Genomic DNA, 15,228 nt, shown 5'->3' on the forward strand with positions numbered 1-15,228 from the left:
TATAAATAAGTTTATAAAACTGTAGCAATATAACTACCCATCAGAAAGTTGGAAGTGATTATGTAACATCAACCAACATCGGGAGCCAATTGTTTAAGGCCACAGGTAAATTCGATCTGGCGGTAAGATTTTAATACCCTACAGAAGAGAGTCACGGGTAAATTGGTTCCGGCCATATATTTATTAGAATAGTTTAAAAATACCTCTAGTAGGTATACAATGAATAATAATGAATAGCCAGGATCAGAGTAAATAGAGGATGTTATTGAAAGTATTATGAAGTTAGAGCCCATATTCCCTTGTTCAATTAATATTTGATTGGGTTTCTTTACCTTAAATTTTATTACAAGGAATAGGGGTGGTGTGTAGTATCTGTTGCAAGATAATTCGGATGGAATTCCCCAGATTAAGAGACTGGGCCGATATCAAGCACAAAATGACTACTCCCTTAATGCTGTAACGAATAGTCACCCTTAGTCTTTCGTTACATTAGGTTCAATTTTAAATTATATCCAAAGTTTAAATGTACTTTTTTTAAATAATACAAAGTAGGTGTAGCCAGGTACGTATTTCAATTTTGAGTTGTTAACGATTGGTCAATAAAATTTTAAGCATAATTTTGTGTACCTATTTTAAATTTAATCAGTTAATTGCATTTATACTTGGAATTCAGAATTACAAATTTCTATGTATGTAAAGCCAGTGTTTATAAGAGATTGGAAATTTAATGGAATTTTATTTAGGTAAAAGGATAATGTTTACTTAATATCAAATTATCACTAGATGGGCTTCTGTGAGAAGAAAGTTTATTTGAAAAGAACTTTATTTTTCTTTTGTCGTTCATTTAGAACAGAAGTCAGTGTAATAACTATAAATATAAGTGATATAGAAATGATTAGTGACGATGTTCTGTACATTCCTGCCACTATTTCAGGAAGTGAAGACGAGGCTGAACCTGAAAAACGTTCTGGTTATATTCATCTCATACACGATGCAAAGCAAATCGTGCTTAACGTTTACAACGGTAAGTACTCGTTAAAAATACTCTTTAGTTAACCGTCCTAATACTCGGTGAATTTTAAAACGACCAGTACCAGGTGAGGTGACTTCTCGCCTCTTCTCGTAGTTTGATTCACTTTTAAGAGCAAGGATTCTATGTATTCCATTATTCTTATTATTTTGTAACCTCGGAAACCTTTTTTTTTGGATGGTGCTAGAAAGGTCACCAATGGAGACACTGCGGACGGCAGCCAGATGGTTGGTGGAGAGCGAGTCGTGGGTTCGAAACTAGTTTTTGGAACTGAGAATGGGTCCAACGGACGAAATAAGTAAAGATAGGATACGAGATATTAGAAAAGATACAGAAATAAACTAAAAGATAGATGGATAAAATTACCAAAGATACAATAAGATAGAAACAGGGCGTCACTCAATTTTTTAGGATTTAAGGAGAAAATTAAGAAACCTTAGAAAACAAAAGAGATAAAAAAAGATATTTTGGTTCTGAGACCAAATCCAAGGAAAGATACCAACAGTTAATTAGTAAATAAATTTGCTCAACACAATACATAAACAAATAATAAATATATTAGGTGGACTTCGTCCACCTACTTACCTACAAAACTTAATCAGCCTGATCTTTCTACTGGTCGAAGGTATAATAATAATTTAATATAATAAGCAAATATTCAGAGTTATTATTATATCAGGAAACTTGTTAGAAGTCGATAAATAAAATACATACATAAAACAAAAACAATTTATTCAACAACACAATGATGTCGGGAGCTGAATGTACATACAAGTAATAAAAATACACCATCAATTATGAAATGGTGGTGTACATATAAAAGTAAGCAGTAATATGAATAATAAGTACTTTTACAAATGCAACAATATAATAATGCACAGGTTCAATTATCAGCGAAGAGAGCCTGAGTGAGTAAGAAAAAAATTCAACCAAAGTTGATTATAGAAGCTCTCTTTGCTGTTAAATGGGCATATCTCGAGACACTGGGTTAAAAATGTATAACAATTATAGCAAATAACAAAAATTAATCAAATCTAACTTTACAAGAATACAAAAAGGTTACCGAAATAAAAATTTAACCAAACCGCACTTGGTTAAGTTGATTATCTATCTCGCACTGTTATTTAATGATTGAGAACTAAATGTTCGTAATTATTATTTATTGAATTTTCTTAGCAGCTGATGGAAAGTTCGTAACAAAATATTGCATGTTCTTTAAATTGAATGCAAAAATCAGTAGTTACTCTCAACTACAGGTGACGACATGGATGAACTTAGATTCGCCCAGATGATTGAAAAAAAATATGATACCATACCATATTATTCGCCCAGATAAGTGGAGATACTAAGATTATGGTAACTTACAGTAATTCCTGGTGACTGCTGCACTAATTCACTGAAGTTAATTTACTTTACTATAATACCTTACTTGTATCAAGCACTGAAGTTAATTAAAATTAAAGGTACTCTATACTAATATTTAATCTAATATGATATTAGATCAAAAAACTCAACAGGCTTACATTAGAAAAGTGTATACACACTTAGAAAGAAAATGCACAGAGAAGGTAACACAGAGACAATAATATGAGCGAAGCGCCCCACGAGAAGTAGGTCTTTTCTCAACGAGTGTCCACTCAGAAGTGGTCTTCCTTCTGCAAAAATTTACCAAACTACCAAAGAAAGGTGAGATATCTCCCCCTCAAAAACGACAGATCAGCCTGTAGTATTTCTAAGAAGGTAAAAATTCCGAAAGTTTCGGTTTAAACAACGGTACCAGCAATTGGACATGAGAAAATTAAAATCCTTTTGATTACATTATTATAGAAAGAAAACATTACTACGTACCCCGACGATATTTATAAAATTTATCATAAAGGAACCCGGCCTTAAAGCCGGAAGGAATTAACCGAGGATTACCTAAACCGTCGTTTTTAATAAGTCGGTTATTCCGTATTTTGAGGTAGTCGATAGTTTCACTAAAAATTTTGCCTCTGTTAAACCGACCATGAGCGTATCAGCACGGGGGTAAAATAATTAACAATAATTTAAAATTTTAATCACAAAAAAAAATGTTACAATATGTTTAACTCTTTATTGTCTGTATACTTAGTTTAGTAAAAATTCAACAAATTAAAAATCAGAGACAGAAGACAGTCTCATTTAGAAACTCGCCAAATAAATAGGTTATTTTAACAGTTATCCTTAGATAGACAATCCCAACTAGAAAGTGATGCTTGAAAGAATCTAGACAAAAATGTGCTAATATGGGAATTATAAAAGTTCCCACTGGGTAATAGCAAGAATGGAATTTTAAACATAAAGGAAAGATTACAATAAACTGCTAATATAGTACAGTCATAAGTAACCATTTTCCAAAACTTTCGTCTAAAATGATGAAATTATATTTGTAGAACGTGAAAACACTCGATACCACGTGAGGCGAATTCTCGCGCCACATACATTTCCGCGAAATCCGACGAGAATATTTAATTTTCTGTTCGCGGTATTTTGGGTTTTACTACTTCTTTGTACTCTTAATACATCAATTACCAATGTCCTAAACCGTCAAAGCGATTGATTAAACTTAATTACAAATATTAATATAAACGTTAGACCTGGGGCGAGAATTTTCCCCACCGGGTATTAGGAAGGTTAATCATATTTACCGATTAATTAGTTCATAAAAAACAGAATTCCGAGCAGAATTCCTTAAAAAGTAAAATTACAAAATCTTTCGTAGGTCTTCTTTCGAAGATGATTAAATCAGAAGCGGTGAAAAGGACGGTTTTTTGACACAATGCCACGATTCACTGTGTACGAAGATGATCCAGTGTTCCGAAAAAAAAAAGAAAGGATTCTGGAACCCATCAAGTATTACCGAATTTTCATTTATCAGCTATACGGAAAACAATATATCATATGTATTCAGTTTATAACTTACCAGCTTTAAATAAACTTTAAATTTTTATCAAAACATGAAATATATTTTATGGATTCTTACACAAAAAAACAACTTATAGAACTATTAAAATTAGTCAAATGTAAAAAAAGTTATATTATCGACATTATTTTCAGTGACGAAGCACACTTGCATTTAGATGGAAACGTCAATAAGCAGGATCACGATACTGGGCTAATGAGAATCTACGACAATTACACCAAAAGCAACTCCATTCTAAAAAAGTGACCGTGTGGTGTGGCATGTCTGCACATGGAATAAGTGGGCCATATTTCTTTGAAGATTTAAATGAACGCAATGTAAGTGTAACCAGCGAGCGGTATGTCGACATGATAAGAAATTTTTTGCGCCCCGAACTACAGAATTTTTCGGGTTATAATGAAGACGGCACCTGGTTCCAACAAAATGGTGCCGCACCACATACAGCCATTCTTTCGATGAACGCGGTTAGAGAATTGTTTCCAGGCACCGTCATCGCATTAAGCGGTGATATCCCCTTTCCGCCACGATCACCTGATCTAACTCCGCTGGACTTTTTTTTGTGGGAGTACCTAAAGAGTGTGGTATATGACCCACCTGCAACTACAGCACAGTTAAAACAACGTACTCGAGACGCTATTGGGAACATTCCCCTTGAATATGTGTCAACGAGTTTTTGCTAGCTTAAGATCCAGATTGGAGCAGTGCCAGGAACAAGACGGTCAACATTTAAAAGATATTTTATTGAAACATTAAAATCCGCATTTCTTTTGATTTTAAATTGTTAATTAAACCTATTTTAACATGTACGGTAACGGAGTTTCATTTATTCAAAAACTAAATTCCATTACGGAACACCCTTTATATATTTTAATATAAAAGTATTACTTATAATTATGTATTTTTCTTTTACTTTGTGGGATTGCCATAATTTTGATAAAATGTATCAGTATATAAGTTTGACCCTCTATACAACTATACCTAGAAGATTAGATCCGAAATATCTTGCAACTAACAGTATGTCAATATTATCACTTTACTTACGTTTTGAATGTCTAGTCCATCACGGAGAAAAATGAAATGAGTTAAATGTTAAGCGAAAAGGACAAGTCTATGCTAGTTATTGACAATTAAAAGTATAACTTCTATAAAATGCTTGATAATAATACCAAACGTTGGCAGTGTGTAAAACGAAGTTGCAAAGCATTTGCTTAAACTAAATATTTGTAACAGTGTAGTTGAATATAGCAACACTGTTAAATTTCAAAAATTAAGTAGTGATGTTAAGTTAAAGGTAATGGATAATTTGTGTGAAAAGTTCATACACAGCGAAATTAAACGAACTATAGAAGATGTACTTTGATTGGAAACATATGTAAAAAGGCAGAAAACAACTTATTCCCAAAATTCCGTGCAGGAAGTACATGACTCACTGAATCCCCCGGAAGGAACATCCAATCAAAAAGAACAATTTTTATTAATAAACGATCCCGTACAAAAACTTATTGCTTTTTTCTTGTGTATCCAACTATATTTTTTTTATATTCGTCAACGACTTCAATACTTACGGCACTCAATTTTTTACCTTCGATTTACACTTCTCGTATACCGTGGCGATCTTTGAACTTTTCCAACCAAACGCTGCTTCCTTTAAATGAAGGATTGCTATTCAATTCCTTTTCATACTTTTCAATTCCTTCAGCATTTTTCTTTAAATTATTGATTGTTGTTCTCGGAACATCACATTTTTTGCTCAATGCGACAGCAGAAACACTTTTCTTTAGTTCTGCAATAATTTCTATTTTTTTTTTCAATTGACAAAACAACACGTTTTCTTTTTGATGATCTAGATGTGAAGGCTCCATTTTTCAAAACTTAATTGATCAAACGACTACGTGACGCAATCAATGTTCGAATTTGAATCAAACTGAATTATGGTGACACACAGATATTGACTGTAATGATTATTGTGCTGTGCGTTTTTATTTTCGGCTTGCCATTCTAAAAATAGAACTCTACAGGCACGGTATCTTTTATCACTGCCTATTTAAATTGAAAATTAATCCAAAGTCCTGAATAAGAACAAAAATTATTTACATAGAAAAGGGGGTGGTGGTATAACTGCACGTGTACATTTCAACGAATTTCGTTTGGCTTATCGCAATGCTCAAACAAAATAAATTGATGAATAAATTTTTACTTATGTATTCAATATAACCTATGTATGGACCCTGACTGTTAACAGAGGTGACGGTTAATAGAGAGACGGATAATCGAGGATAGGAACCTGGATTTCAGACAATAATGATCAAACACCGAAATAAGAGCCAGGATAGAAATAGCAAAAAATGCGTTTGTAAAAATGAAAACAATTCTCTGCAACCAAGACCTTAGATTAGAACTGAGAGTAAGAGCACTAAGATGCTACGTGTTTTCGATACTGCAATATGGACATTAAAGCAAGAACACATAAATAAGTTACAGTGCTTTGAAATGTGGTGTTAGAGGAGGATGCTTAGACTAGCATGGACACAGAAGAAAACTAACATGGAAGTATTGCGAGAAATGGAGAAAGAATGCGAAATAATAAACACAATAAAACTAAGAAAGTTACAATATCTGGGACACATAATGAGGGGACAGCGATATGAACTGCTAAGGTTGATAATACAGGGAAAGATAAGAGGAGGAAGGAGTATAGGAAGAAGGAGAGTGTCATGGTTAAGGAATTTAAGGGACTGGTTTAAATGCAATTATATAGAACTCTTCAGAGCAGTAGTAGATATAGTAAAGATAGTGATGATTAAAGCTCGGATTATAGGCAAAATGCCTTTTTTGCCTATTTTGCCTATTATAATTGTTTTTTGCACTTTTTGCCTTTTTTCGTAAATTCCGCCTATTTGTGCCTTTTTAAGCCTATTTTAAAATTTCATGGTACTACCCATGATATTATTCTATTACTAAACCATTCTATAATAAAATTTTGGGTCAATAATAAAATATCAATGGTTTGTTTATCTAACAGATTTCTAGGAAAATGTACCTGATCGAGACTTGTACAGTCGGTTACTGTATCAGAGTTTAGTCACAAATTGCTATATCCTAGTTTAGTTTTGTTGCGTATACCGAAAAGCAAAGAGCACGTTTTAAAACGTTTTAGACATTTGTATGAAAAGATGACATCTAAATTAAGGCTATGGATCGCACCTTATTTGGAACTTTCTCTAGAAGGAGATGGAGCATTTTGTAAACCATGCAGCAAATCGGTAAGTTTTATTTTTTCTCGTCCCACAATATAACTAAATTCTAAAGCGGTTTTAGAATTCTAATTATTTTTTTTTAATTCTCAGATTTCTAGTAGAAAAAAGTACTTCATAAACGTAATTTGGAAAAATTGAATTCCTCTAAGTTAGCACAAATATCTCTGCGGGATAGTTTAAGCAGTTCAAAAAAAAAGGAGGAAGACGCATTTAAATTTGATTTATGCCAGATGATGAATGCATCCAACATTCCTCTATATAAAGTTAGTAACCCTAGTTTTAAATGCTTTTTCGAAAAATATCTTAATAAATCCTTACCGGACGAGAGTACATTGAGAAAACATACTATGGAAGAATGTTATGTGGAATGTATTTCAAAAATTAAGCGGGAGTTAGAGGGCAATTTTTTGTATATTATCGTGGATGAAACGACAGATGTATGCGGCAGGTATATAGCTAATTTAATGATTGGAATTTTGAACAAAAACTTTGCGAGAAAACCTTATTTAGTTGCCGTTAAAGAATTGGAAAAAACAAACAATTTAACAATAAGTCGATTTATACAAGATAGTTTAACAAACTATCTAACTAACCGTGTAGCCCACGGGGTAAATATAATTGCTGAAGAAATAAGAAATCTGTTTCCGTTGGTAAATAATTTTATAAATTTTATGAAAAAAGTTTTTGTAAAGGCTCCGTTGAGGGTGCAAATATATAAAGAAAGACTTCCGGTGTCCCTTTGCCACCTAAACCAGTAATTACATGGTGGGGAACCTGGCTCGAAGCAGTTTTTTTTGTACTTTGAACACTACAATGAAATAGAATTAGTTATGTCAGAATTTGATGATGATTTTTCCGAAGTCATTCGAGAAGCAAAAAAAATATTAAAAAATCCCAAATTGAAACAGGAACTCGCTTATATCAATGACAATTATAAATTAATAGTTACCACAATTACCTTATTAGAAAAATAAGAGATAAATTTATGTGAGTCAGTAAAATTAATAGATAATTTAAAGACGAAAATTAAATCGGTACCTGGAAGTAACGGTCAATTAATTTAAAAAAAAAAAATGAAATATGTTTTCGACAAGAATGAAGGTTTTTCGTTTTTATCTAATGTTGCTAAAGTTTTGAATGGGACATTTTCCGAGGAATTTCAAATTATGCCAGATTTATTATCCGCTCTGAAATATGCTCCAATTACATCTGTCGATGTCGAACGTTCGTTTTCAATGTACAAATTAATTTTAAGTGATCGAAGACATAGTTTTAAGACCGAAAATATTGAAAAACATTTGGTTTCTATTAATAATAAAATTTTAAGTGGTTACAATGTTTAATTAATAATTTTCAGTTATTTAGTTACTAGTTTATCTATACTAATGTTATGATTATGATGTGTAAATATACCTGCCTTAAGTTAATATTAAGTTAATTCACTTTATACAATAAATAATAAGTTATATTCCTTTATTGCCTATATTTTGCCTTAATGTTAATATTCCTGCCTTTTTTAATAAAAATCTTTGCCTATATAGGCGCCTTTTTCTTCAATTTTTGTTGCCTATAAATCCGAGCTTTAGTGATGACGATATCCAACCTCCAATCGGGAGACGGCACTTAAAGAAGAAGAATTCATAACAAATAGTTAATCTATAAGCACATACTAAGACCAACATGGTTGTTGACTCTTGATGTTATATACAATATAAATACCATTCAAATAATCCAGAACAAATTAGTGAGGAATACGTTGATGCACCTGGATACGTAACATCAAAGATTTGACTCTTGTCAGTGATGATAAAATCGATCTCGTTTCTTGGTTTTTTTATTCGGACCCTGCCATGTCCACGTCACATATTTTCTTATCTCAGACTAGTTTAACTGCATTAGTGTGAGTAACAAATAGTTTATCTCGGACACAAAAAATGTATCTATTGGCGCTAGGACTCCATCTCAGGCTCTGACTGTCTTTTTAGAATTTTGGAACTAGTACAGTTGTAAATTGTGTTAATTAACTTACGTTTTGTTATTTAATATACAAGAAAGCTCGATTTTCCTTATTTTCCTGTTTTTCATTTCTGTTACTTCCATGTCCTGGGCCTGTTCTTAATGAAGTCCTTAATGAATTAAAAAGAAGTTTTTCTTTTAAATAACATATTGATTTTTCTATCTTTTAATCAATTGTTAACTTAATAAAAAAGCTGTTATCGTTTAATGACTAACCTGTTAGTGATTATCAAGACGGATAATAATGCTGTGCTTGTTCGAAAATCGACAATTTCAACCTAATATGTCGATATTCACTTTCATCGTGAATAAGCGGAATCCTTTTGTAGTCAAATAACAGCCAGAACATGCCATTGTAGCAGTTGAAATGAATACAAATTATCTGCATACAGAGCAAATCGATGTTCCAATTTCAACAATGGAGTTGAATAATAATTTCCTTTATTGAATTAATCAATAGGTTTATTTGTCCAGGGTAATTATATGTCTTTTGGTATTCTTATGTTTTATAAATATCATGATTGTTCAACAAAAACATATTTGTTAAAATATAGATTATTGCATTTTCAATATACTTTGCTAACATGAAATTTGTTCATGGAAAGTTTGTTTTATTGTGGATAAATTGTTTAAATATCTAGTACATTTTTAAAGTAACCTTATGGATAAGCCCCCATCAGCTCAATATCGTTACTGCGATTGGAGTTATGCGGCGCTTTACTTCTAGCTCGGCTCTATGCCACACTTCAGCATTCTCTTTTACAAGAGGTACTTATTTTTGGTCGGACTCGACAATCACTCTTCACTGGATAAATACCCAGCCGTATCTTCTTCGTACATTTGTCGCCAACCGGGTTGCGGAAATACAAAGATTGACTACAAATTAATTATATCGCAATAGTAAAAGAAAACCTCCTCTAAAACCAGTTAAATAAAATTATTTACTATTTACCAATTTCAAGGTATTTATATAAAACTTATATGGTAATAGTTTACCCCGTTTGTCGTTTACTTCTACACGTTACCTAGTCCAGTTTGTCTCAGAAACAATGTCTTAATGGGCCATTAGACGAGAAAAAAGTGACCATGTTTATCACTACCTTATCCTTAATAATTATGTTAATGCTTAAAATTTGTAATGCTACTTAAGTTTGAAATTTATATTACCATTTTATATTATAATAGATAATCTTCAAAGACAAAAGACATAGACCATAGAGACTTACGAATAATAACAAACCTCTACTGGAATCAAAGAATACAAATTGTAATAGATAACGAACCCAGTCCAGAAATTGAAATCAGGAGAGGAGTTAGGCAGGGATGTATTGTGTCCCCATTACTATTTAGTGTATATGGTGAAGCCATTTTTGAAGAAGCATTACTATCTCAAAGTGAAGGAATAATAATTAACGGAAGATCTATTAACAACATAAGATATGCAGATGACACCGTAATTATGGCAAGCTCTGCTGAACTACTCCAATTACTGATAAACAAAACCAACAGTTTTTGTCAAAAATATGGACTAAAAATTAATATAAAAAAGACCAAATACATGATAATAACAAAGAAAACAAATATATCAACAAACACGCATTTGGGAAATGTACCGATAGAAAGGGTTGATAAATACAAATACTTAGGAACCTGGATTTCAGACAATAATGATCAAACAACCGAAATAAGAGCAAGGATAGAAATAGCAAGAAATGCGTTTGTAAAAATGAAAACAATTCTCTGCAACAAAGACCTTAAATTAGAACTGAGAGTAAGAACACTGAGATGCTACGTATTTTCGATACTGCAATATGGGCTTGAAAGCTGGACATTAAATCAAGAACACATAAATAAGTTACAGTCCTTGTGGTGAAGAAATGTGGTGTTACAGGAGGATGCTTAGAATAGCATGGACACAAAAGAAAAATAACACGGAAGTATTGCGAGAAATAAGCAAAGAATGCTAAATAATAAACACAATAAAAATAAGAAAGTTACAATATCTGGGACACGTAATGAGGGGACAGCGATATGAACTGCTAAGGGTGATAATACAGGGAAAGATAAGAGGAGAAAGGAGTATAGGAAGAAGGAGAGTGTCATGGTTGAAGAATTTAACAGACTGGTTTAAATGCAGTTCTACAGAACTCTTCAGAGCAGCAGTAGATAGAGTAAAGATAATGATGATGATATTCAACCTCAGGGAGACGGCACATAAAAAAGAAGATAATCTTCCTCCTGTTGTTTAGAGAATATTAGCATATTGTTATAACAGTTAATTTTCTTTGAGAAATAGTCACGCTCATAGAATTTTTTTGTGGTTATCCAGTAAATGTGTGATTTGCATTTGAATACTTCTATTAGAGCGATAGGACTTTACTAGTGTCCGGAAGCTTAAAATAAATTTAAAATTAACTATACATATTTAACCTAACTAACGAAATACCAGGTAACCAACTACTGTTACGTACTAGTCCAAATTTAACATGCCTACATTAATAAAGTAGCTGTCCTCGCTTCCATATTTACAAAAGTTTTATAAAATGCATAGTTTTTATGATGTCGCTGGGAAGCTTTTAACCCCATCAGCTAATGCAAATGAATCTGATTTTTGTCACGTCCACGGTTCAAATAGAACATGAATTTTAGACAGAAAGTAATTTAATTTGCTGTAGCACTTTTACGATTACAAACTTTGCGATAATTTCGTACCAAGTAAAAGTTAAATTACATTCGACCCGATTTAGATTACGCGATTTGAACGCGATAGTAAATTATGAAGAAGTAAAGATATTTATTAAGATAAAGTTTTTGTTAAAGCACCTTTCTATCAATTTATTTTAATATTTGCCTTTTTCGTTCATTTATGTGTCATATATCCAACCATTCAAATATTAACTAAAATTAAAATAAATACATATAAAGGTTGTTTTCTTTTTATAGGCATAGAAATGTAAGTTGGTAACACTTTTTTAACTGTCGGCCATTTTGATAGCTGTCAAGTGATTTATGTTGAGTTCAGTTTGGCATTTCAGCATGAATAGACTTGACGCCCGAACAACGCTTTCAAATTGTACAAATTTATTTTGAAAATTGTTGTTCTGTTCGAAATGAGTATAGGGCGCTACGTCCATTTTATGGTCAACATAATAGTCCATCAAAGCAAGTAATTCGTTTAACCATTAAACGTTTTTGCACCACATACTCTAAATGACAATATGCATTCACAGACATATTGTACAGTGCATGCAGAACTAGTTATTACTGCTGTAGAGTGTAGCATACAGGAAGATTAGAATCAGTCTATCTGCCATCGTCACAGTAGTTAGATACGTGTCCATCCACTTTATGGAAGATTTTGCTAAATGATCTTGCTTGTTGTGCTTAGAAAATCCAACTTTATTAATTATGCAAGAATTGAAGCTACATTACCAACTAGTAAGGCGTAGATTCTTAGATTCGGTGAGTGGTTCCAAGACGAGATTGCCGTTGATCCGGATTTTCATAAGCGAATTTTGTTTAACGTCAACAAACAAACCTGCCCTGTTTGAAATAAAGATAATCCTCAAATGCATGTTAAGACACCATTACATCTAGAAAAACTGACTGCTTATTGACCTATATGATTTGGTGAAATCATTGGACCAAAACGAAAACAATGATAGCATTGAACTACCGGAATCATATATGGCTTTCCCCTAAAGGGAATCCCGTATATAGAAACCTCTTTTGGAATTTGTTTTCCTGAAAAGGTAAACGGAACTGTCTCTGTATTTATATATTTACCTGAATCATATTTTGATTTTCTTTTGAAACGTCTTTGAAATTACACCCCTACAAGTTACTTTATTAGCAGGAATAAAGAGTTCATATCCATCATTTTTAACCTCTAAATTTGAAACGAATTTATTAGCACATTCACATTATCTTTCTTAAAAATAACGCTAATTCGGTTTTTCCTTTTTTTATTAATTTTTTGTACATTCTCAATTTTTTTATAATGTATCTATTTGGCTAGCTTTAAAAAACTATAACTTCCAATGTTATTGTTTTTTGATTGTATATAGACCTCGAATGAGCCAGTGTCGGTATACTGATAAGAATATTGTTTTTTGTCTTTTTATTATCATGTCGGTTAGTGCTCTCCGAATTACCATTATTTTCACACAATTCTAAAACTGAATCATCTATCTTACTTACTGCTATCTCAACACTAGGGGACCAACCCCGCTGTGCTTTCCCCAAATATTAAGCCTCTTTAAACTTAATTTTTTTAAAATTGATAATATGTAATCCAAATTACTTATATACTGTCCTATGGTCTGTGAACTGAGTTTGTCATTTGTCATCTTAGTTTTAGTTAATGTCATATGTAATTGTCATGTTATTCATTCAAACAAAACAATGCTAATTTCTTGTATATTAAAACCTAGTTTATAAAGGTTTTGCATTTCATTACAATTTAATATACAAGAAATATCAAATATGGATAAGCTACTATGACCAGACAAATTCGATGCAGATCCTAACTCTCCTAGATCGTCTCAAGAATGGATGCATTGGAAAGCTACCTTTGAAAACTTTATTTCCTCTGTGATTGATGTTTCAGAGGAAGAGAAATTCAAACTACTGGTAAATTACGTGAGCAACAATATCTATGAACTCATCTCTGATTGTAGAAAGTATTCTGAAGCCAAAAGTATTCTCGAAGCAGCTTTTGTTAAACCCAAAAATGAAATTTTTGCCAGACATATCCTAATGACAAAAAAACAACAAACTGGTGAAAATATAGGTCAATACGTTCAACATCTTAAAGTGCTTTCCAAAGACTGTAATTTTCTAGCCGTTTCTGCAGACCAAAATAGAGATGATTATATAAGATACTCTTTTATTAATGGCATTCTTTCTAATGACATAAGACAACGTTTACTAGAAAACAACACTATTACTCTGCAAGATGCCATAGTGAAAGCCCAGTCTCTGGAGTCAGCTTCAAAACACTCTGAGGCTTATACAACTCCTGTACACATTATTAATGCAATTTCTTCCGAAACCAGAGAGCACACTAATTATACTTCTGCTTCTGTGAAAAGTTGGAAATGTTACTTTTGTGGATCAACTGAAAGGCATTCTCGTAGCCTATGCCCTGCTAGAGACAAAGTTTGTAAGAAATGCTCGAAAGTTGGAAATTTTTCCAAGATATGTAGGCTTCAGATGCCCAATTCAGTATCAGCTGCTGTTTTAGCTACTACTACATCTAGTTCCAATGTTAGAAATCTTGCTGCTGCCCCTCAATGCTTATCTAAAAGTGCTTCACTGAGATAAAGGTGAATGGAAATATAACTGAAACTTTTATAGACACAGGTAGTTCTGAGTCATATATCGGTAAGAATTATGCATTGTCTATAAACGTGAAAACATTTAGAAGTCATGCAAGCATAATAATGGCTTCAACAGCACTCAGAACGACTATTTTAGGACACTGCTTTGTTAATTTAGAAATAAACGAACATACCTATAAAAATGTCAAATTATCAATAATTCAAGATTTATGTGCTGATGTAGTTATAGGTCCAATCTATCAAATGATGGCAAACCGAGGGCAACTAAATCAAGAAAATTTTCAACTGAAGATATAAAATTCATATCTGACGAGATACAGTATCTGCTATTGAATGGAATTATAGAAGAAAGCAACTCTCCTTGGCGTGCACAAGTACTTATTACAAAATGTGAAACACACAAAAAGCGAATGGTGGTAGATTATTCAAAAACGAATAATAAATTTACTTACTTAGATGCCTATCCTCTCCCAGATGTTGAAGATATTGTTAGAAAAGTAGCAAGATATTCTGTCTTCAGTACTATTGATCTTAAAAATGCATACCATCAAATTCCAATCAAAAATGAAGAGAAAATATACACTGCTTTTGAAGCCAACGGCCAACTATACCAATTTTGCCGGATTCCTTTTGGGGTTA

At 32.4% G+C, this 15,228-nt stretch overlaps 1 protein-coding gene across 1 annotated transcript; it reads left to right on the top strand.

The window, feature by feature from the left end:
* Nucleotides 1-891: 891 nt before the first annotated feature.
* LOC140442385 (uncharacterized) lies at nt 892-14,572 on the top strand. Its single transcript, XM_072533459.1, has 2 exons — nt 892-1,024; nt 13,770-14,572. The coding sequence occupies exons 1-2, from the start codon at nt 892-894 to the stop codon at nt 14,570-14,572; spliced, it is 936 nt and encodes a 311-aa protein (XP_072389560.1).
* Nucleotides 14,573-15,228: the final 656 nt, after the last annotated feature.

Source organism: Diabrotica undecimpunctata, chromosome 5 (assembly GCF_040954645.1).
Source record: "Diabrotica undecimpunctata isolate CICGRU chromosome 5, icDiaUnde3, whole genome shotgun sequence".
NCBI classification, from domain to species: Eukaryota; Metazoa; Arthropoda; class Insecta; order Coleoptera; family Chrysomelidae; genus Diabrotica; species Diabrotica undecimpunctata.

What these genes read in the sequence shown, in the direction of transcription:
- LOC140442385 (XM_072533459.1), top strand. Translation starts at nt 892, where the DNA reads ATGATTAGTGACGATGTTCTGTACATTCCTGCCACTATTTCAGGAAGT. An exon ending in CGTGCTTAACGTTTACAACG is followed by an intron (nt 1,025 to 13,769) that starts GTAAGTACTCGT and finishes AATTCGATGCAG; the next exon opens with ATCCTAACTCTCCTAGATCG.